General features: G+C 34.0%; 1 protein-coding gene and 1 long non-coding RNA gene across 2 annotated transcripts; one reads left to right on the plus strand and one right to left on the minus strand.

The window, feature by feature from the left end:
• Window positions 1–441: 441 nt before the first annotated feature.
• LOC134265378 (caspase-2-like) lies at window positions 442–20,509 on the plus strand. Its single transcript, XM_062747590.1, has 9 exons — window positions 442–573; window positions 5,787–6,180; window positions 6,330–6,488; window positions 7,929–8,047; window positions 10,125–10,301; window positions 12,333–12,558; window positions 13,904–14,071; window positions 14,482–14,591; window positions 19,245–20,509. Exons 1-9 carry the CDS (start codon window positions 442–444, stop codon window positions 19,362–19,364), a joined length of 1,605 nt encoding a protein of 534 aa, XP_062603574.1. The 3' UTR covers window positions 19,365–20,509.
• A 1,598-nt stretch (window positions 20,510–22,107) lies between these two features.
• Window positions 22,108–22,683, minus strand: LOC134265377 (uncharacterized). The gene is made up of 2 exons (XR_009991745.1): window positions 22,575–22,683; window positions 22,108–22,406 (listed from the first exon to the last, which is right to left on the minus strand). It is a non-coding gene; the product is annotated as an uncharacterized LOC134265377 (long non-coding RNA).
• Window positions 22,684–22,862: the final 179 nt, after the last annotated feature.

Here is a 22,862-nt window from a genome sequence, read left to right on the forward strand (position 1 = left end):
TTCGCTGGGGAGGCTGTAAGTTTGTCGAGCTTTGAAATATATTAGGCCTAGTTTTTAGAGTGGAATAGATAGTTTTCGATAGGCCTGAATTTAGCGAAAGTTACCTCCCGTTGGCCGCCATATTGGAGGTCGACTCAGTGATTTTCCCTCTTTGTCCAAATTTAAGAAAATATAGCAGAAATATTTGGTGGAAAATCGTTATCAAATAATTTTTTTTTAAATAAAAGAGGCTTCCAAAAATTTATATACTTCAGAAAAAAAATGATTTTTAATTCAAAATAGCAAATATAAAAATTTTTAAATTGGTTGAACAATGAAGGAATATGAGCATTTGGACCTCCAGTATGGGCGGCCAACGGGAAGTAACTCTTGGTCAATCGAAAACTATCTATATGGGAATGTAAGTTTTATTTTGTCACTGTTATCATGGTTTTAGGCTAGATGGATCAACTACACAAAGATGCCCTACGACGTACGCGGGTGGCGCTGGTCAAAGATTTGGATGTGGATCACATTTGCGATGAAGTTTTGGCCAAGGATATTTTTACACAACTGATGATGGAATACGTTATGGTGAGTAGATTCTCGAGAAGGCCTTGCACAGTTTAACTTTAACAGGTTGGGACCAATCGCCCAAATGGGATATAAGCATGATAAGGGGACGACCATTTGATCCTGAGGGGGGGGGGGCGCTGGCAAATTTTTTTGAGACGGATTATTTATTTTCATGCCTATCGAGGACAGATTATTTATTTTCAAGATTATCAAGGACAGATTATTTATTTTCTTCTATATTGTCTTACCGTACCTTGATCAATCGATTTTAAAAGACTGATCATTTCATGTTCGGATACAGGATTTGGGGAGGGGACAGGTATAACTTTGTTTAGGCAAGAGGTCTGGGGCTGCCGTAAGGGCCCCAGTGGGTCCTGGGCGAAGCTCTGATGGAAGCCAAGGGAGTACACCCCCCATCCCCGAAGCTCTTGGGGTTTCGTGTATTTTAAGAGTAAAACCAGGCACTATTATAGTGGTATTGGTTATTATGAACCAAAGTATGACATAATTAATACTGGTTAACCGTACTTTGAATGAAGTAAGTTCAGGGAGCAAAGCCACCTGAACCTCTTGAGTTTTTCAATATGTATATTAAGAGTAAAACTTTTGAAGGAATTGGTTAGATGTGTACCAAAGTATGACATTATTAAGTCATATCATACTTTGAATGAAAAGGGCCGGCCCAGGGGGGCGAAGCCCCCTGAAGCTCTTGGGTTTTTGTGTATTTTAAGAGTAAAACTAGGCACAAAAATATTGGTATTTGTCCCTAGTGTTGTCACGATGATCGATTTATAATCGATGATCGGTCGGAAAGGCTGTCGATTTTAGACAATCGATTGGAGATTTTAACAATCGATTAATCGGTATATTTCAGCTCATATTTTTTTTTTAACAGTTTTCTCACTTTTATTTCAAGAACAGGCTCTTGTTATCAAATTATATATCTTTCAAGAGTTGTCCTTTACTATTTTAAATTACATGTACTTAAAATCTGTTTAAAATAAATCAAAAGATAATGATACTTGTATTTCTAGACTGAAGAAACTAAACTACTTGTATAAATGAAATATATAAGTTTTCAGTATTTGGGGGAATTCACTTGTCATTTCATACAGGATCACAAGAATTAAAATGCAATATTAAATGTCTTATAACAGTTTAAAAATTAATTCCATATATACATTTTAGATGATCATGTAAATTAAAACCTGATCTGTCAATGCTTGACTTTCCCAAGGCCAAGTAATTCCTAATCATGCAAAAATCTGTATTACTGAAATTGTTAACTGAACTGCATATATACTGTTTTTAGAATTTCAATTTGTACAATGCATCGATCTTTACTTACATTATTTAACAATAAAATTCTAAATTTTATAAAATCCAATGCCTATTTTATGCAAAGGGTTATCGATTCGATTAACGGCCGATGATCAGTTGGTTAGGGTCAACCGATGCTACCGATTAATCGATTATGATTTTCATCCGATTTGACAACACTAATTGTCCCAAAGTATGGCATTATTATTATTATTTGTATCATACTTTGAAATTTTAAGGGAGGGCCTGGGGTCGTACACATGTATGTCCCCCTTAAATCCGCCAGTGTAAATTTTGTATTAATTTATCAGGAAAGTATAATTATTCGACAAGAAAATTAACTTTTGTGGTGTATAAGAATTGGTTTGTATATTTAAAGTTATTCATCACACCTACTAAGTGCACATTGTCATGTTGATAAACTGACTTTAAAGTGTCCAGTCTGGTAATCTGATTTTAAATACTACTTGGTTCTAAAATGGCAAGCGAAGCGAGCCAAAAAAAAATTTGAAATGAAGACTTTTGAGATTAAATTACACGTAAATAAAAAAAGGTATTTTTACAATATTTAATTATCAGAAGTCAAGGTCAGATTATTTATTTTCTCTGTAGTGGAGGACATATTATTTATTTTCAACATTTGCAGGGACAGATTATTTATTTCCAAAAACTGCCCGGCCCCCCCCCCCCCCCCCTCAGAATCAAATGGTCGTCCCCTAATAGTCCGTTTGGGATATATAATGTCCCAAATTGGCAATAAAGGAGTATATATGATAAGAGTCAATTTTGGCCCCCTAAAAATCAACATTTTACTAGAATGACATTCAGATATTTTTAAGGTCAAGATCTAGTAAATTTTTTGGTGCTAGATCCATTATGACGTCATAATCAATTTCAACTTTCTTTTTCCCATACTTTACGGCTTTAGCAGAATTATGTAGAAAATAGGGTATTTTCAAGTCATTCAATTTGAAATCATATAATTATGAAAAGTAAACCGGATACCTATATTAAATTTGATATTGATTTAAAGAAGAGGCCATGAACATACTAATTATAGTTTTCTGAGACTGTAGGCAATCTGGATACTTTTCCTTTGCCGAATACGAAAAAAACTCCCATATTCATAACTGGTTTTCTTAATTTTTCATTGAAATTGACAGTTTAAAATACAGTTTTTCATCTTGTTTACCTACAAATTATGCCCCGAAACACCTTATTTGACCAAGCTAAAGTTGTAAAGCATCAATAAAGGAATTTATTTCTCAAGTTTGATAAATCTGTAGGCACCTTTCATTTACTAGATCTTGACCTTAATTGATATTTATTTTGACTTGATTTGTAGAAGAGATTAATTATTATATTAGAAATAATTCCATTATATTTTTCACTTTTATATCCACTCACCAGCAGTAAATAACATGAGAAGTAATGCTATTTTTGCAAAAAAGCCAAAAATATGCCTTTTTCTTGATGTTTTTTCTTATGCCGGGAAACATGGAGCGCAGTGTAGAACATACATAATTTTTCTGTCACTAATCAGTATTGGATAGATACATCTTTGGTAAAAATATAAATCTTTAATTGTTCTAGGCTGCGCTCTATATTTTCTGGAAGAAAAACTACTTGAAAATAAGCAGTTTTATACAAAATATGCTAAAATGGCGGGAAAACATGATTTTTATGATGTCATATTTCTAAAATGACAGCATTTTGATCAAAATGAAAATGACCAATAAAGGTCGCATATATAGCTGTACAAATTAAAGCTATATATAAAGTAAAATTAAGATATTCATTTTAAGGGGCCAATTGAGACACTTACCATATATCGCTCTTTACAGTGCAAAAATAGAAAATTTTTATTTTCGCTATAAATATCATAAATCTGCATCAGGACACTTAAAAAGGAATATCTTTTGGTTGACAAGTTTTCCAGGATGTCCATTATTTAGAAGATTGATCCCTCGGAATTTCCGTAACTTCTTGGGGATCAATCTAACAAACGGTAGGGTTGCAGAAAAACTTGCTTACCAAAAGTTATTCCTATTTAAGTGCCCTGATGCGGATTTATGATATTTATAGCCAAAATAATAATTTTCAATTTTTGCACTGTAAATTTATAGCCCATTTGGGATATTGTATCCCAAATGGACTATTATATCCCATTTGGGCGATTGGTCCCAACCTGTTTAAACGGTCTTAGTCCGACATATCTTACACAAAAAGCTGCAGAACTGTACAAGCCAAAAGCTGGACTGGTCCGACAAAACATTCGACTGTGTCAGACCAAATGTCTGACAGCGATTAAGAAATTTCGACACATCTGAAAAGAAAGAAAGGAAAGCGAGACAGGTTTAATATTGTAAAGCCTCATAATACTCATCATTTTAAAATTTGTATAATATTAGTATGTAAATCATAATTTCAGAAATAAGAAAAAATACTAAGATACAATTTAAAATTAACAATAAAAAAATAATTGAAAATCAACAGAATCAGTTTTTGGGGAAAATGCGATATTATACACCTCACTGAAATCAAAAGATTTTCCCAGAATTTGGTTTACTAACGAATATATTGCTGATTTTTTTCCCAAGTGTAATTACATTCTACTCTCTATTGTAGATGTCACACAATAAAACCCCAGTTGGTTCCCTTTAAACAATCAATAATTTTATGTAAATTTAAATCCAAAAATTTCAATTTCTATTGATGGAAATTAACTTCCAATTGCAATGCTAACTTCTGTAACGATATCCCCCCCCCCCCAATTTTAACATAATATCGGATTCATGCAAGACTTCAAAAATCATAATTCAGCTTTATATATGAACATCGAAAGTCTAAAATTATTTTAGTGGGTTCGCTTTTGGACAGATCTTTTCTCATTTTTGAGTTACTGTCTGCGTTTTGTGCAAGAAAAGAACAGACCTTAAAGAGCAAGAGCCATGTTTGGCCTTATTTGGCCCTGAGAATTTCTGAAAAATCAAAGCAGCTCAGTTTAGGTTGCAAATACAGTATTTATCACTTGGAATGTTGTTGACCACTTATCTATTAAATGTGACATAATTTCCCATCTACTCAATGCATTATGAAGACATAAATGCGTCATTTTTTTCTCATATCCTGTAAAATCCTTTGAAATGGCCTAAAGTTGAAGCATTTTTTTTAATATTTCATATAGAGCACATTCTCTGATCCAAAATATGCAAATACATAATGAAAGCTCTATTTCTGAAGATCAAAAAACTTGTTTTATTTTTTGGATCGTGGGCTATGCTCATAATTAATTCTTTGCTGAAGATAGTCAAATGCGCATGTTTACTGCAAATTTCAAGAACATTTCAATTTCTCAAACCTGTTTTCCAATATCTGGATTCTCAAAGCGAAATTTTATTATAGAAAATGAAAGCACTAAGTTTCTACCTTATTTTGATATATGAAATGAGAAAGAGGGTGATAGTTAATTTATATAATTACAGAGCCATTTTATGCATAAGATGGCTCTTGCTCTTTGGCTGCGTAACAAACTGTCAGAAGAAGATAAGAAAAATGCTGTCAGAAGGGTCAATCATGAACATCGAAAATTCACCAGCTTTTTGGGTTTCGCCCCCTGGACCCCCACCAGGGCTTTGCCCTGGACCTATTGGGGGCCTTAAGGTGGCCCCCAAACCCCCAGCCTATCCAGGCATCCACATCAAATGTACCCTGCTAAGCCCCTGGAGGTAGGCAGGAGAACAATGCTATTGTTCGCACTTCTTTCAGACTCTTGAAAACTGGAGCTCTTGATCTCTCAAAGTTTTTCCCCAGTCTCACGGACCTTGAGGTACTGAGATTTACCTGTATATAATACATGATATAAAATTGAAGTGCTAATGGGTTTTAAGTTTTTTTTACTGTTGTAACAGGCTGAGAGGACACGAATTGATAAAGTCCGCAGACTCCTGGATGACCTCGTTAGACGAGGACCCAATGCTTATCAGGCATTTCTTCAAGTTCTTAATGAAACTGGATATACATTCCTAGCGGACAAAATAATTCGAAGTGAGGAAATTTTACGAAGAGAGAAGGATCCCAGTACTTCTATGCCAATACAGGCAACTTCAGACCAAAACACACACTTTTCCAGTAGCAGTAGATTTTCTTCTTCAGTGGGAGCATTTCAACAAAAAGAGAAAGGTGTATTGAATTTCAATGCAAACAGGTCTCCAGATGTGCCAAGTAGTGTACCATCACATTCAGTCTCAGAGCCAGGTCTGTTGTCTAAAGCAGGAGGTTTGACAATAAATGAAAGGAATGCAGGTACATGTATAAATGTAGGAATATGGTATCAAAAAAAGATATATAGATTATACAAGCTGTATTTGTGCCAGTGTGTTTAACCTTTTACAGAAATGTATGGGCAGTAAGATTTAATTTCAAGTGAATATTATCTTGCATGGCCATTTCAGAGTCCATGCCATCTACACCCATGGACACAAATTCAATTGATGATGATTTAGACCTGGAGTCTGGACTTAGTCTTGGTACAAGCATGGAGACTGGGGAAGATCACATTGACACCAGTGAGGAGGAACAACTCTTGAGGGACAATGGCCCTGAAGAAACAAGTAAGAACTGCGAACGATAGTAGGCCTATTGTTCTCCCGCCTACCTCAAAGCCAATTTTCAAAAATTAATATATTCTATAAATTTTTAATATTTTTATAGGTAATTACAGTGGAGTCGCCAATTCTGGGTCTTCTCCAATTCCGGGTCACTCGCGTGTATTTTATGCCTAGTGTTAAAATTTAAGCGCAAAAAAAACTTAATGAATACACTGGTCATGAAGAACTGGTCGTTCTATATGTAATTAATTTCAAAAATTTGAATTTAATTTTTAAGAGAGCATCCGACAATCGAAATTCTGAAACGCACGCATTATAAAGACTTGCATGTTTCTGCTGCGGTGACAACCTACTTTCGTTTTTGTTCGCTGCAGAAAGGCTGATATAGACAGGGGCGTAGCAACAGGGGGAGGGGGGGGGGCTGGCCCCTCCAGTTTTTTTCCGAACCTTACTTATGCTATAGGAAATATTAATTGAAAGCCTGGTTGGCCCCCCACCTTAGACTTTTAGTGATATACCGAAAATGTAGTATTAAAATTGGTACTAAAAGTAGATGAAACTGAGAAAAAAAAGTTTACCACTACCCCCCCCCCCCCCCCCCCCCCCCCCCCCCCCCACCCCCTGCATGAATTGTTTTATTTTTCAACATCATAAAAATCGTGTACCGAAACGTACCATGAATATTACACGACCGTAAAGTCACATGACTCGGAAATGGAGAAAATGATTCGTAACTGGGGAAGCTAGGCCTTGCTGAAATACCTCTGTAAATATCGTTCTCGTGTAGCTACTTTGAAAACGAAAAGGTGTTTGGATGGCTCACTATTTGTTCTTTCAATACATGTATTGCATAAAATATAAATTGAACAGATTTGCAAAATATCAAAGAAACACCCCGACGTGACCCGGCATTGGCGACTTCACTGTATATGGATTTTCATAAAACATTTCTTACTTGGTAAAACAAGGAGAGATAACACTAAAATTTTTGTAAAACTTGTGTTTTTTCACTATAGAAATCAACAGAAAACAGAAAGTATTTTTAAAACATCTCTCCCCCCCTTCCCCTTTAACTTTGTGTGAAGCATGTGCATTGTAAAATACTATATAGAATCTCCCATGATTTCTTGTTGGGTATAATTTTTATCAAACAAATTGTGTTTTTTATTCCAGAGCCTTAGCAATTCAAGTCATATATCCTACTACAAATGATGGGATATTCTTTTTATTCTATGTTTATTCTTTATGATCAAAAACATTGTTTTTATATAGGACTCCACTTTATTTACCTTTATCACACTAACGCAAAAACCATTGTGATGTCACAACGGCACTTGGATATTCAAAAAATATCTATATGAGCTATATATATCCATGAGATAAAGGGGTATACATGGAAGAAATACTGAGCATTTGATTATGATATAATTTTATTTTTTTCAGTAAGAGAAAGTCAAGCACAACATCCCTCTGACGTTAATCATGAACCATATACAATGTATTACCCCTCAGCCAGCATGACCATGTGCAGCCCATACTTGTCAAGCTTCAGCCTGAAAAAAGTAAGTCTCCCTCAGAATCTTAAGAAGGCTGTATGGTTGTGGCCATTTTTAGACTATATTGATCACCTTTGGAAGAAGAGCTTCACTATCAAAAGGTACAAAAATGTTAAATTTAATAACTAAAATGTATGGAAATTTTTTGTTGACACCCCCCTCCTTAATTAGTGTGTATCACCATGTTGTCATAAAGTAACGATACATCAAATGAGACAACAGAATAACAATGACCACAGCATTGCAAGACAAATTCACTTAATTCATGAACATGCTGAAAGTTCATGGATTAATTAATGTAGCATTTTAAAATACAAATTACAAAGTACAGTATCAGAATATTGCACTATACAGTAAATCCTGTTAGTACCAACACGGATATAGCGAATTCACGGATATAGCGAAGTTTTTCTGGGTCCCTGGCATTAAATTCTTAACAAATCATTATAAAATTTTACGGTTATAATGAACTCTGATATAACGAATTTATGGATATAGCGAACTGATTTTGAGTTCTGTTGACGTTAAAAGTAATGAAATTTACATCTTTTATAATGAACTTTCAAAGATCTCAAAATTTGATCAATTGAACTGACTTTATTATCTATTGGAATTTGTAAATAAAATTCAATTCATAATAAAACCTTATAGTTATCAAAGGTATGTTTTGTTTCCTTCCTGTTTGCTTACCTAACATATTTGATAGTAATACATGCATATTGCAAATTCCCTATATGGTTATATAACATTTTTGAATAAGTTTTCCTATTATATCACAAATGTAATAAGTTTAGCTATAAACCCTGAAAAATGCCGAGTCACACCGGAAACAGTTATGTCCGGCCGGAAACAGTTATGTCAACCCTCGCCGGAAACAGTTATGTCATTATTTCGATCACGTTCACGTGTTTTTACGTTACGCATTTTAGTTCGGGTTCGAGATTTTATGACGTCGGATACTAAGCAAAAGTAAACAACACACCGTATTTTTTAACGTCAAGCAAGCATTTTTGGATTATTTGTGTACATTTTAACGATTTTGAATGATTTTAATTGTTCTTTTAATTTTAAAAATGCCATTTAACATATACCACATGGCTTCTCTGGCGACTATACCAGAATATTTGCCCCTCGGTGACAGGAAAGCCCTGGAGTGTTATGTCGCCCTCTGCCTTTGGCATTGGGTGACATAACACTCCAGGGCTTTCCTGTCACCTCGGGGCAAATATTCTGGTATGTCACCCTCGAAGCCATGTGATATATGTATAATATGAATTATAGGGATATAACGAATAACAGATACAGCAAATTCACAGGTCCCCATGACTTCTCTATAACAGAGTTTTACTGTATGATGTATTTTAAGAGTGCTTGATTAGAATGAATCAATAAATTCAGAATTTTCTTAGAATTATTGTATATGTGGATAATATTTAGCTCACCTGAGACAAAGGCTTAAATGAGCCTTTGTGATCAAAATTTGTCCTTTGTTTGTCATATTGTTGTTATTGCAAACTTTTACAGTTTCATCTTCTTCTCAAGAGCCACTGGACCAATTTCAATCAAATTTTGCACAGAGTAGGGTAAGGAGGTTGCAATTTTTTTCTAAGAAAAGGTCACACACTCTCTGACACTTTTCCTAGGAGAGTAAAAAAAGTTAAATTGTGTCTTTTAAAAATGCACTGGCCATTACAGCATCCTAGTTAGATGTAGCCCGCCCCCCTTCAAAAAAAATGGGGAGGGTTACATTATTGCAGCTTCATGGAGGGTAAAGCAGGACCATATGTGCAATCGAAGTTTTATATACGAGTATGAATAGAGAAAAATAAAAAAGCCATGATAATGAGTATTTTTATGGAAGCATCCTGAGGTAGTGTAGATTCTACAAATTTGTTCAAATCATGGCCCCAGAATGAATGTTTATGCCAGTTGGCCAATAAAAGTTTTACATTTATGTAAGTGAGCATTGTTGCCAGTGGGCCTCTTGTTTTACAATAACTATTTGCTGTCTGCCAGTTCTCTATGCATAGTCTCATTATTTTCAAAGGTTATCTATATTTTGTTCCATTAATAATTTTTTTAGTGCTACAAAATGGACACAAAACCAAGAGGCCTTGCTTTAATTATCAACAATAAACAGTTCAGGGGGAATGCCTACTACAATGTTCGTGAAGGCTCGGAGATTGACTGCCGCTGCCTAAAAGAACTGTTTAACAGCCTTGGTTTTACAGTTGTTGTAAAGGAAGATTTGGAAACTGAAGTGAGTTTTAAGTTTTAAGAGCAAAAGTCATAAATTATTTACACGTACACCATACTATCAAGAGTTTATAATAGTTTAATTCTTGTCATAATGCAATATATTAATGTAAAAAATAAAGGTTATATCATGAATCCTGTGTTATCTGCGTCACAGTGCACTTATGTCAAAAGTACATGTATATCTATCTGCTTGACATTGTATGTGAATTGTAGTCTATTTAATAACATTTTTGAGAAAAAGTCATCTCATTTAATTCTACACTTCAAAATTCTAGAAAAGTAATAAATGAATGACTTAAGCTACCCTTAGATTAGTCCTTGGTCAGAACAGCATGTACTGTGAAATCGCTAATTTTCGTTGTTTTCGAGGTGTAGAGAGACTCTAGAATTCATTACCATCACGATAATTATGCAAAATTTCAAATGCATTACTACTTCTTCAACCACAAAATCAAATCCCCACAAATCAATATTTCTTTTTCAAACCTCAAAAATACAACCCCATGAAAACATATGATTTAAAGGTACTTGGACACCGATTTGAAGTTAATATTTTTTCTATAATATTATGATTTATATATTTTAATAGCAGTTCACACAAAAATTAGATAAAAATCTTATTTCATTTTTAAGTTAGTAAAATTTGAATTTTTTTGGCGGGTTTGATTGACACATCCTTGCACTTTCACAAATTTTAATTTTATTCTTAATCCTTAGGAAAAGCATCGTCGGAAACCCACGGGTGATCTCGTCTTTACTTATCATCCGTGGGCAAACTAGCTGAAATATCGTCGTAAAATATGCTAATTTGTTGTTTTTAGTCGACCAATCAGAAAGTTTGAACTCTTCAAGTTTGAAAAATACGTTTATTACTTTGCTATTTATAGTAAATATTTTGACGCTCGGTAAAACGTGCAAAGTTTGATTTCAAACAGTGAAAGTCAATTTGTACAGGTCACTGACATTAATATCCGTAAGATATTATGAAGGAGTACCTCTTTCTAACTGCAAAATGCACCGGTGATTGGATTTATCAGCTGTGTTAACTACGGAATGAGTTTTTCGTGTTTTTGGCATTGCCGAATATGCATACGTAAGATGAAGTGTGATTCGTTGTTTCTCATCGCGAATATGTGATGGGGCCAATCAAATGATCCATGCATATTTAATTACATATGACGATTTTTCGGCAAGTTTGCCCACGGGTGATAAGTAAAGACGAGATCACCCATGAGTTTCCAACGATGTAGGAAAAGTGAATACTAAATAGATTATCAAAATTCTAACATCATATTTCTAAATATGGCAAATGTCAAACTTTCCACATCGTAATCATGGTAAAGTATAAGTATACATTTACAGTTAATACAAGTAATAGAGGGCATGTAAATTCAGATTTGATCACATCATTTGATGCTTGCTTGCATGAGTCCGATTAATTAAGCTAGGAAGAAGTATGCAGGAAAGTTGTCCCAAATTATAAATTGTTTTTAAAAATTTTCAATAAGGCCATAATAAAAATATTCCTAGATTCTCATCCCCGCCCGCCCCGATTTTATACCCCCGCCTCAATTTTTTTTTATTTCGGTTTTTCTTCGTCTTAATTTTGATCGGGATCGATATTAATCTACGTTTTAAATCCCGCGAAAGTCGACATGATTTTGACAGCTGAAAAGATGGTTAATTGCTGTAATACATGCGTATATATTTTAAACAAGGGTCATTGGTTGAAAAAGATTGGTGATGATGTGAAGTAAGAAATAATTGAACCTTTATTATGATTTTTATTTGGGTATTGTAGATAAAATTACACGGATTGACCAGGTCAATAAAAAATCTGCAAAATTGAAAAAATAAAAAATATAAAATAAAAGCCGCCCGCCCGCCTCGATTTTTAAAAAAATTCGGATGAGAATCTAGCAATTTATTTATTATGGCCTAAAGTTAATTCTTACTAGTATATATTTTCACTAAATTATGCAAGAATGTCAATCTGGAAGCCATTAATGCTCATGGGTGTTTTTTTCTTCAGGAAATGCTTAAACAATTGGAAGAATTTGCTAAGAATCCTCAACTTGATGTTGTGGACTGTATGGCTGTAGCTGTTCTGTCCCACGGGTCTGACCAGGAAATCATTTGTGGAGTGGATGGTTTTGGTGTGAAGGTGACAGATGATATACTGCCAATGTTTTTTGCCAAGAAGTGCCCAATGTTGCAGGCCAAACCAAAAATGTTTATCATCAATGCCTGTAGAGGGGGTACATTCATTTAGTTATTTTGCAAATTGTTTATAACAGGTTGGGAAATTTCCCTGTGAAGTGAGATTTCTCTACCTTAATTATATTTCGAAAAGAAACAGATCAAAAAGGATGTATGAAAATCAGAAAATGTGTAAAATCTTTACATGTAAAGGAAATTTATCACATGTACCGCAATACAGAAGAAATTGTATCCCATTCAATGTGCTTACCCCAGTACATAAATTCCTTTTTGATACCAGTAATGATACATTTCATTGTCTACAGCTGCTAAAATTCCAAAATAGGATTCAAACAGTTTAAGGTAGGAAATCTTAAGATTGCTGATGGCAAAGTTTTACACAGAAATACTGCAAGCGTATTATATTTAGCATTTACGATATTTGGCGGAAATTGAATTTTGTATAAGTAATAGCAAAGATTTGATTTATGGCATTTCTTCATTTCTTATTTATGTGTACCGGTATATGTGCAAGACATTTATAGTGTTGTATTTGATTTAGCGGTTGCTGCGTTTCGTCAGAGCTGCTAAAAAGAATACAAGTATTTAGGAATAATATGTTTTAATTTCTTCTTCTCAAGAACTACTGGGCCAGAAAAGCTGAAACTTATGTGAAAGCAATCTTTGGTAGTGTAGATTTTAATTATTGAAATCATGGCCCCCGATGGTAGGGTGGGGCCACAAAAGGGAATCAAAGTTTTACATAGAAATAGAACCATTTCCAGCTTAGTTTGGACTTTCAGTAAGGCGTTGCATTCTCGACGTTACATAATTAGCTTCTGAAAACAAAGCTTTCCTTCACCGTTGAAATATACATGGGATAGAAATTCGGGCAAATGTCAGTTAGTGTATCTCTCATTGGGCAAAGAGGTGGAGCTTAAGTCATTTCATCACTGTCAACAACAATTTAAAGTTCCTGATGTGATTAATTTCTTAATCAATGAGAATCTATTTGCCATTTGACAGACGCTAATTACGTAGCACTGAGAATGCCACACGTTACTGAGAGACGTGCAAACTAATCTGGAAATGGTTCTAATCTTAAAAAATCTTCTTCTCAATTAAGAACCACTGTGGCAGAAAAGTTTTAACTTGTACGGAAAGTTCCTAATGTAGTGTAAATTCTAAACTCTTCAAATCATGCTTCAGAAATCCTCTCTGATACGTTGTTTAGACAAGTTTTACAGCACAGTGTATATATCTGATTAAGCTGTAATATTTTTGTTTTGTTCTCTGTGATGTTTTCTTTTGAAGCAAGGGAAACAAAGAAATAAATTTCCCAACTAAATCTTTCTTTATCTATAATGATAGAAATTCAGTGTATAAATCTACAATCTTTTTCAGGAAAAGAGGGACAGAGAATCAGCATAAAGCCTCAGCAGATAAGGATAGGGGGAACACGTGTGAAGACGGACAAACTGCAAACTGATGGAGGAGACAATATGTCAACAAATATCAAACCTCAAGTTAATGATATGCAAGACATACTTCTGTCTTCATCAACCTTCCCAGGTATATTTAACATAATTAACTTATCTGTTACAAACTATATTTGTTTACATGGCTAGGTTGTAAGTTTTACATGCTTTACAAAGATGGTATTTTCTCCTTTTCTTTCACTATCTCATTTTGAAAAATTGTTGAGAAGAAATTAATTAAGTACCGGTAACCACTATTCTGTATGGTCATATAAAAAAAATTGTGCAGAATTTAATTTTGTTGATAATTGTTTACAACAAAATATAAGAAGTTTATAATTTCCAATGAATATTTTTCTTTACAAAGAATTTTATTATTTAAGTATACATGAAATACATGTATACAAAATATGAAAAAAAGTAATGATAAATTGTAAATGGATGACCAGATTTTCTTAGCTTGAGGTCCATTAATTTAGTAGATTGACCTGATTGTTCTTTCAGGTTACGCGTCTTACAGGGACACAGTAGAAGGAAGCTGGTTTATCCAGGAGCTGGTCGGTGTTTTCAGGGAGCAGAGTGACACAGAACATGTAATGGATATGCTGACAGAGGTAAATGACAGAATCTTATTTGTTCAACATTAAATTAATATATATCGTCCATGATTTGTTGTTGGATATGATTTTTAATCCAACGAATTGTATGTATTTCACATCCCTGGGTCATGGCTCGGGGCTGAAAGAACACACAATGAGTTTGATAAAATCATATCCAACCACAAATTAATGGAGATTCTTTTTATTCCACGTTTCATACATTATTATCAGTTTTACACCATTTTTAGCTACCTGAGCCAAGGGCTCAAGTGAGATTTTCTGATCAAAATTTGTCCGTTGTCTGTCGTCGTTGTTGTTGTTGTAAACCTTTTAACATTTTCATCTTCTTCTCAAGAACCACTGGGCCAATTTCAACCAAACTTGCCACAAAATAATAGTATCCTTAGGTGAAGGGAATTCTAATATATTCATATGAAGGGCCATGCCCTCTCCCAAGGGGAGATATTTATGAATTAATGAAAAATTTATGGTATCTTTTAAAAATCTTCTTCTCAAGAACCATTGGGGTAGGAATGATGAAACTCATGTGGAATTATCCTCAGGTAGTGTAGATTCAAGTTTGTTCAAACCATGACCCCTGGGCAGTACTAATAGGAATCTGTAATTTTGCTATGATTTTTACCAGATTTTCGAAATTCTGGACCACTTGGTCAAGTGTTCTGGTGCTGGACAGGCCTCTGTTAATTTGTATTCTACTGAGAGAAATTATTCCCCTTTGCTTTTCACCATTGATAATTAATCACTTTAATTAATGTTATGGAAAGGTCAATTGAATAATAAAACATATAACAAGTTTTATAAAATTGTATTATACAAAAATACTTTCATACTTTTTAGTGGTCAGGTAAATTTGTAAATAATAGATAATTTCATTTAAAGAGGTAAAACTACCTTGTAAACTTTGTCAGAATGGTAAAAATGCAGGAAGGTTATAGCATGTAGTTGGTCATACAGGATTTGTAGCCTCTAGTTATATCTAACAAAACCCTCATGGGTTTAAAGAGCAAGGTTTCTGTTGCTGAAATTTGTGAAGTAAATAGATCTGTTACAAGATTTGTTACAGCAAGGGTACTAAACTTATTATTTTTAATCCCTAATTATCCTACAATATAAACTCACCTATAAGTGCTTTTTGGGGGAGTTAAACTTTAGTCCAAAACTCATCTGACTTATAAGCAGGTTATAAAAGATTGTTATTTTAGATGGTCAATCCCTCTAAATAAGATATAAATTTCAGTTGAATTATAGGCAGACAAACATATGTGCGAGTATATACAGTATTTCTTTTGCTTTTATGCAACAAAGCTTCATCTGTCAGTTTCAGCCATACCAACAAAGATCACTATTCAAAACACTTAAGCAGCGACTAAAACTATCAAAGCAATGGTAATGAGCATGACATTTTTTAGCTCTACTGGTCAGAGACCAGAAGAGCTTATGCGATAGTAAGGTGTCCGTCGTCCGTCCATCTGTCTGTCTGTCTGTCTGTCCGTCTGTCTGTAAACAATTTTTCAAAACGCGACTCCGCCTACAGTTTTGATCTAATTTCAATATAACTTGGCACACAAGTAGACTACACTAAGATACATGAAATAGTGCATCGGTTTGTGATTTCGATGAACGATGTTGCCATGGTAACTAAAAATATAATTTTCTGTGAAATTTCTTTTAAACGCTACTCCTTCTACAGTTTTGGTCTGATTTCAGTATAACTTGGCACACAAGTAGACTACACTAAGATACATGAAATAGTGCATTGGTTTTTGATTTTGATGAATGATGTTGCCATGGTTACTAAAAATAGAATTTTCTGTTAAATTTCTTTAAAACGCTACTCCTCCTACAGTTGTGATCTGATTTCAATATAAATTGGCACACAAGTAGACTACACTAAGATACATAAAATAGTGCATTGGTTTTTGATTTCGATGAACGGTGTTGCCATGGTTACTAAAAATAGAATTTTCTGTGAAATTTCTTTAAAACGCTACTCCTCCTACAGTTGTGATCTGATTTCAGTATAACTTGGCACACAAGTAGATTACACTAAGATACATAAAATAGTGCATCGGTTTTTGATTTCGATGAACGTTTTTGCCATGGTTACTAAAAATAGAATTTTCTGTGAAATTTCTTTAAAACGCTACTCCTCCTACAGTTGTTATCTGATTTCAATATAACTTGGCACACAAGTAGACTACACTAAGATACATAAAATAGTGCATCAGTTTTTGATTTTGATGAATGTTGTTGCCATGTTTAATTAAAAAATAAAATTTTCAATTAAATTCCTTTTAAATGCTACTCCTTCTACAGTTTTGGTCTGAGGGCAATGGTTTCTTTTTTCATACTTTGTTATAAGTACAAACCAATAGAGCTACAGTCTCAACAGAGACTTCTGGTTTTTACATGTATTATAGTGCATTTTGTGTTTTTGTTTACATCATTGCAGTTGAAATTTATTTGAATTATAACAGTGGCCATATTTTTACATTTTAAAATTAAACGTGGAACACTGCTCACAATGCGGCCTCTTTTTACAGTACCGACCGGACACAACCTAACAGAAAGCGAACCCGGAGCGGACCCCGGGTTCGCTCTTGGGTCCGCTCCGGGTTCGCTCGGGGTCCGCTAAGGCTGACCCCGCGCGAACCTGGAGCGGACCCAAAGCGAACCCGTAGCGGACCCAAAGCGAACCCGAAGCGGACCCAGAGAGCGAACCCCAAATTAGGTAGCGGTCCCAGAGAGCGAACGCAGGTTCGGTATTTCTTTACAGAGCTGTCAATCAGGATTAGCGATTAACCAATCAGCGCATCAACCAATCAAAATAGCATATTAATCAGACGATTGGGATATAAGATCGAGCGTGTTGATTTAATTCGATATAAATGCAAACCCTGTACATTACAAGCAAAACGTGTGAATGTGCTGTGTAAATCTATTATGATTATAAAAATATTATTTAATATTTATTTATTTTAATCCTCGGGGTTCTATCTATTTTCTTTTTTAATTAAGGCAATTAATTATTATGTTTTAATTTTCCATGTAGAATTATACATAAATACATGAATATACACTATTAAAGAAAGAAATCCGGACCGCTATGAAATACGTCTGGTTTATCGGGGTAGACTCAGGTGAAGTGCGATTTCCATAATTGAACGAATTAATTATGATAATTAATCTCGACATTTAGTAAATCGTACATTGTTTCATTCTCTCAAAATGGCGTAACTATACTTGACAAAGAATAATCTGAGAAATATAATATAGAAGGGATATTTTAACATATGAATTATGATCTATTATAGATATTGAAATGTTTTTGGACTAATTATTGGGAAAAAAATTATTGATAAAGGCGTAAGCAATACGTAGTTATGTGGGTTGTTCGAGAGTTGGTAACGCAAACTAATATAACTGTAGAGTTACACTAAATTGAAGGAATAATCTTTTTATGTATCATCCGGAATTGCGTTAAATTCACGTTCATTCTGGTGAAGTCATTCAGTTTGTTAATACCATTAGGGTGGAATGACTTAAATCTGTGCATCCAGAAGGAAGATTTCCATATACACGCATTTTTTTCATGCCCAAGAAGATCAAGAAGATTAACATGATTAAGAAGATCAATAATTTTGATGTAAATTTTGAGTAATTTAATGTAATACGTAAATTGAGAAATCATAAATAATGAAATAAAATAATTAGAATTTTACAAAGACAATGTTTGTGTGAAAAAGGGGGGCTATATTAATATATTCTTATCGGGTCGGGAGAAAAATTATTATTTGCCTTTTTCTTTATTCTGATAAAAATCATACTCGCTCCAAAATTCTGACCTTGAAAAATATCTTATATACAGTGAATTTTTTTAAAGAAAATGTCCGGTAATTATTTATTACGAAATTTTAATGTGTAACCACTATGAATGAAATCTAAATATATCAGATGTACAAAAGGTTACATGTAATTTATAGATGCGAACAAATGTATTTTTAAACTATATAAAGCATGAATTTTAAAGATATTTAGTTTAGATTTCTTTCGTCAGTTTCACTTGTACACCATTCGATACACTGAAAATCAATTCAACACTCTTTCCTTCCTCTTCTTTTTTGTTTTCTCGTTATAACTTAAGAATAATAAATGCCTTATAACCCACCGTTTAATTAGTTTGAATTTCTCGGGATCGAAAAATCAATGAAATCAATTATTCATGTACATATAAATCTTCGTCGAATGTACAGTTGAATTTTAGAAAATTTATCAATGTTCTCCATTATATCACTGTTTACATGTACAGTGTATATTAAAGCGGGGTCCGCCTCACGCATCACTGCGTAAAGCGGTCCCAGGAAGTGAACACCGGGTTCGCTCTAGCGGACCAAGAGCTGATCCCGAGCAAACGCGGAGAAAACCCGGAGCGCACCCAAAGCGCACCCGGAGCGGTCCCAAAATTTCTGAAAGCGAACCCGAAGCGGACCCCGAGTGAACCCGGGAAGCAAAGCCGGGGTCCGCTCCGGGTTCGCTCTGGTGTTAGGTTGTGTTCGGTCGGTACTGTAGGTCTGATTCCCCCGTCTTTTTCATCACAGTAGGTTTACTAGTATATGCTCATGGGTACATGATTTAAATTTTTTGCAGGTTAATCACAGAGTGTCTCAGAAACATACTGAAATGTGTGCTCAAATGCCATTCCCATCCAACTCTTTGACCAAGAGATGGTACCTCAACCCACCTAAGAACTGTCAATTAGTTATTTAAGAGGTTTTGTGCCATGGATACTCTTCAGTATTTGCAAAGAGCAGATACCCGGTACAATGGGCCATATGTGATAGACCAAAGTCCTTCATTTCTTTCTGTGACTGCAGGAAACATGTACACTGCTTGAACATCTTGAATAATTACAAAATATGCTTTTATCTCCTTGCATATTTTCACAATATATAACTGTTTCCATACTTGTTTACTAAGTATTACGATATGGAACTACAATTTAAATGGATATGATCTACTAATATACTTAGGATCATTTAATTTACGTGACACCTTATTTTTGTGAGAAAGACATTTACTCTTCATTTGCAAGACAAAATTTTCACAAATTGTGGTTCTGCTTTATATATTCTTTAAGAAAACTAATATAAGTGAGAACATTTTTGCGAGCACTCTGTGTCGCATAATTACGCAAAAAATAAAGTTCTCCTGAATAAAAAGTGATTTAGTAAATTTTTTTTGTAATATATATTATGAAAGTTCAGACTAGAATTTGTAATACATGTATATGATATTGTGAATTATCTATTGAGTTCTAAAGTTCTGCTGGACAGGGGTGTGCAATTAGAAAAATTTACTACTAGCCCACGGGCTAGTGGCAGCTATAAAGTTACTAGCCCCAAGTAAAAAGTTACTAGCCCAAATATAGGAGCAAAAATTTAAAATAAAATGAAAGTAATTGTTGAAAAAGTCAGGGTACTGAGGTAATTCCTTTTAAAATTAATGTAATTCTCACTATTAAATTTTAAAATCATGTTTAAACTAGCCCGACCCCAAAAAATGGTAGCTCCGGGCGTCGGGGGATGCTTATTGCACACACCTGGCTGGACAATTGTCTCTAGCTTTGCATAAAATTAGTGCTTCTAGAATTAACCTGTAGTGAAGAAATTTTTCTTAAAAGAGTTATGTGGACAAGAGACATGTGACTATATATTCATAATTATGTCCCTTATCAGCTATTGTGTTTCATGTGCAAAAAAACTGGATGAATACGTTTATTTTTTCATCAGTTAAAAGAGTTTTATGTATTATATACATCTATTTTTTATTTGTCTTAACATCATTCTGTGCCATGCATTATTAAAACTTTCATTTTTTGTAGTACATGTATGATCATTTGCTCTCAATATTTGTACATATTCAAATACATGAAATATTGACATTAATTTTTATATATGGATTAAGTTTTATGAATAAAAGAGTGAATCTGAAATATGTCTTAAATTCTCTGTGAAAATACATTCAAATATGGATTTAATGACAGGGATGTGAAATGGATGGATGATTTTGCCTAATTATAAACATAATTTAATTGCTACCTGTATATCAATTAAGTTTACAATATATTTTAAAGTTTCTGGAATGAAAATCACTTCCCTGTCAGGGAAGTATAAATCGCTAAAAGCGTGTTTTACTGTATATTCTTTATCATCTGAGTTCTCCCATTATGAGCAGCTTAACTACTCTGGGTAGATGAATCATTGGCTGACTTCGATCTTGAACTGTTGTTGAACTAGAGTAACATCGAACCTGATATAGTTTAACTGGAGTGACGTAATTTTCCTACCATAGTTCTACCAACGCAAACACGCGGGTAGAACTATGGTAGAAAAATTACGTCACTCCAGTTAAACTATATCAGGTTCGATGTTACTCTAGTTCAACAATAGTTACTCAAGTTCATGATTGAAGTCAGCCATTGTCTGCTGAATGCCAGTATAGCAAATTTGAGGATTTTTTCTTTATGTATGAAGTGCTTCACTCTAGGACTGATTACCACTGCATGGATAGGCTATGGTTTCACCCCGGCCTCTACTGATTTTTAGCATTGGGAGGGGGAAAAGTAGCACCCACTTAATTGAAATACTGTATACAGGGAAATTTTCGCCCCCGTTTTATTTTCGCCCCTTTCGCCCTACCCTCATCTGGGCGAATTTAAAACGGGGCGAAATCAAAGAATACGGTATAATTTCTTAAACAAAACTATGACTGGGCGAATTTAAAACGGGGCAAAATTGTTTCCAAGTGTGAAAGGGCGAAAATTAGACGGAGCGAAAATAACCCTGTATACAGTAGTTCTTTAACTTGCATGGGGATTGTACATGCAAACAAAGACATATAATAATACTATTATATGTCTCTGATGCAAATACCCGTAAGTGGGTTATCTGAACTAAAAATGATTGACTGGTGTGAAAGGAGCTTAAAAAACTATCAACTGATATTTTCTGTGAAAGAATTGTTAGGTATACCAAACAATCCTGAGATTGCATGGGGAAACCCTTCCTTGTACTTGATTATGTAAAAAAGAAAAACCCATATCAAATGGAGTATGCAACAGTCATTGCCTATACATAACATGTGTAAGCTTTCCCATATCATTTTGTTGGAAAACAAACCTGGAGGATATTTGAAGCAAGCAGTGAGAGAGGTTTTAACAAGCTTTCATATGAGGATTGCATTTTTATTCATCTTTGAGAAACAAAGTGGGCTGAACCTGTTTGAGTACTTTGAAAGTACATTTGTACTAATATACATGTACTATTAGCTCCAGAACTGGACCATTATGGTTTTATGGATAGGCACTTGTCGTTACCTAGTTTTCTTATATAAAAAAAAATAACCCCATATACCTAATGTATTAAGGCTGTTTAAAGTTAATTCTACGTTTAACGTCACATCTAAAGTTCAAAACCTACGAGGGAGGGAGGAAAAAAATAAACAAACAAAATTTTCAAACAATTGTGAATTTATTCAAACTAACCTATTCACTACATTAAAAACATTACAATTAAGTAATAAAGAGCATTTAATTAATATGACACCTAAGATTAATTTCCATAGCAGATTTTTTTTCTTAGTATGTAAATCAGTTTGAGTCCTATTGTTAGCAAACAACGTATTCTAAGACTGAATGTGCAGGAAAGTGACTTTTAACTAGGCCTCAATTGTCCTTTGGATTAATATTGCCACACGTCCATGGTACCCTGGAGGCAAATGCTTCTTCTTATGGGAATAGTTGATCAATATCTACAATTAAAATTATTGATGACAATATTTAAAACTGTTCATGTTGAAATATCTCAAATTGAATTATGTAGTATTTTTTCTTAGTACTAGATCTACTAGCATTAAGTTTTGAAAGTGTGAATATTAATATCTGGACCATAATGATAGCTGTTAGATTATTTTTAATACCTTGAATTCCACACTAAGGACAGGATTCTTCACGTCTTGGAATACCCCAACTTCTTTCCTTACTCTCCTTCACTTGAAAGGCCCTATCTTCGGTAAGCTTCTCCCTGCTCAAATGGTTAAGAGAAGTATTATCTTCCAACAATTGTAGCTATTTGTAGGTACATGAATTATAAAGAAATCAATTACTTTACTCATTACTGTTCCTTTCGATTTTTACAGAAATATTTTTAATACGAAACATATCAAATAAGATTTGAATGATGCTTTTCACGGGTGACTGGAAATTCC

The sequence above is a fragment of the Saccostrea cucullata genome, unplaced genomic scaffold (assembly GCF_032062105.1).
Source record: "Saccostrea cucullata isolate Sc308-1 unplaced genomic scaffold, CSIRO_AGI_Scuc_v1 ctg10658, whole genome shotgun sequence".
NCBI classification, from domain to species: Eukaryota; Metazoa; Mollusca; class Bivalvia; order Ostreida; family Ostreidae; genus Saccostrea; species Saccostrea cuccullata.

What these genes read in the sequence shown, in the direction of transcription:
- LOC134265378 (XM_062747590.1), top strand. Translation starts at nt 442, where the DNA reads ATGGATCAACTACACAAAGATGCCCTACGACGTACGCGGGTGGCGCTG. An exon ending in TGATGATGGAATACGTTATG is followed by an intron (nt 574 to 5,786) that starts GTGAGTAGATTC and finishes CTGTTGTAACAG; the next exon opens with GCTGAGAGGACACGAATTGA. An exon ending in CAAGCTTCAGCCTGAAAAAA is followed by an intron (nt 8,048 to 10,124) that starts GTAAGTCTCCCT and finishes TAATTTTTTTAG; the next exon opens with TGCTACAAAATGGACACAAA.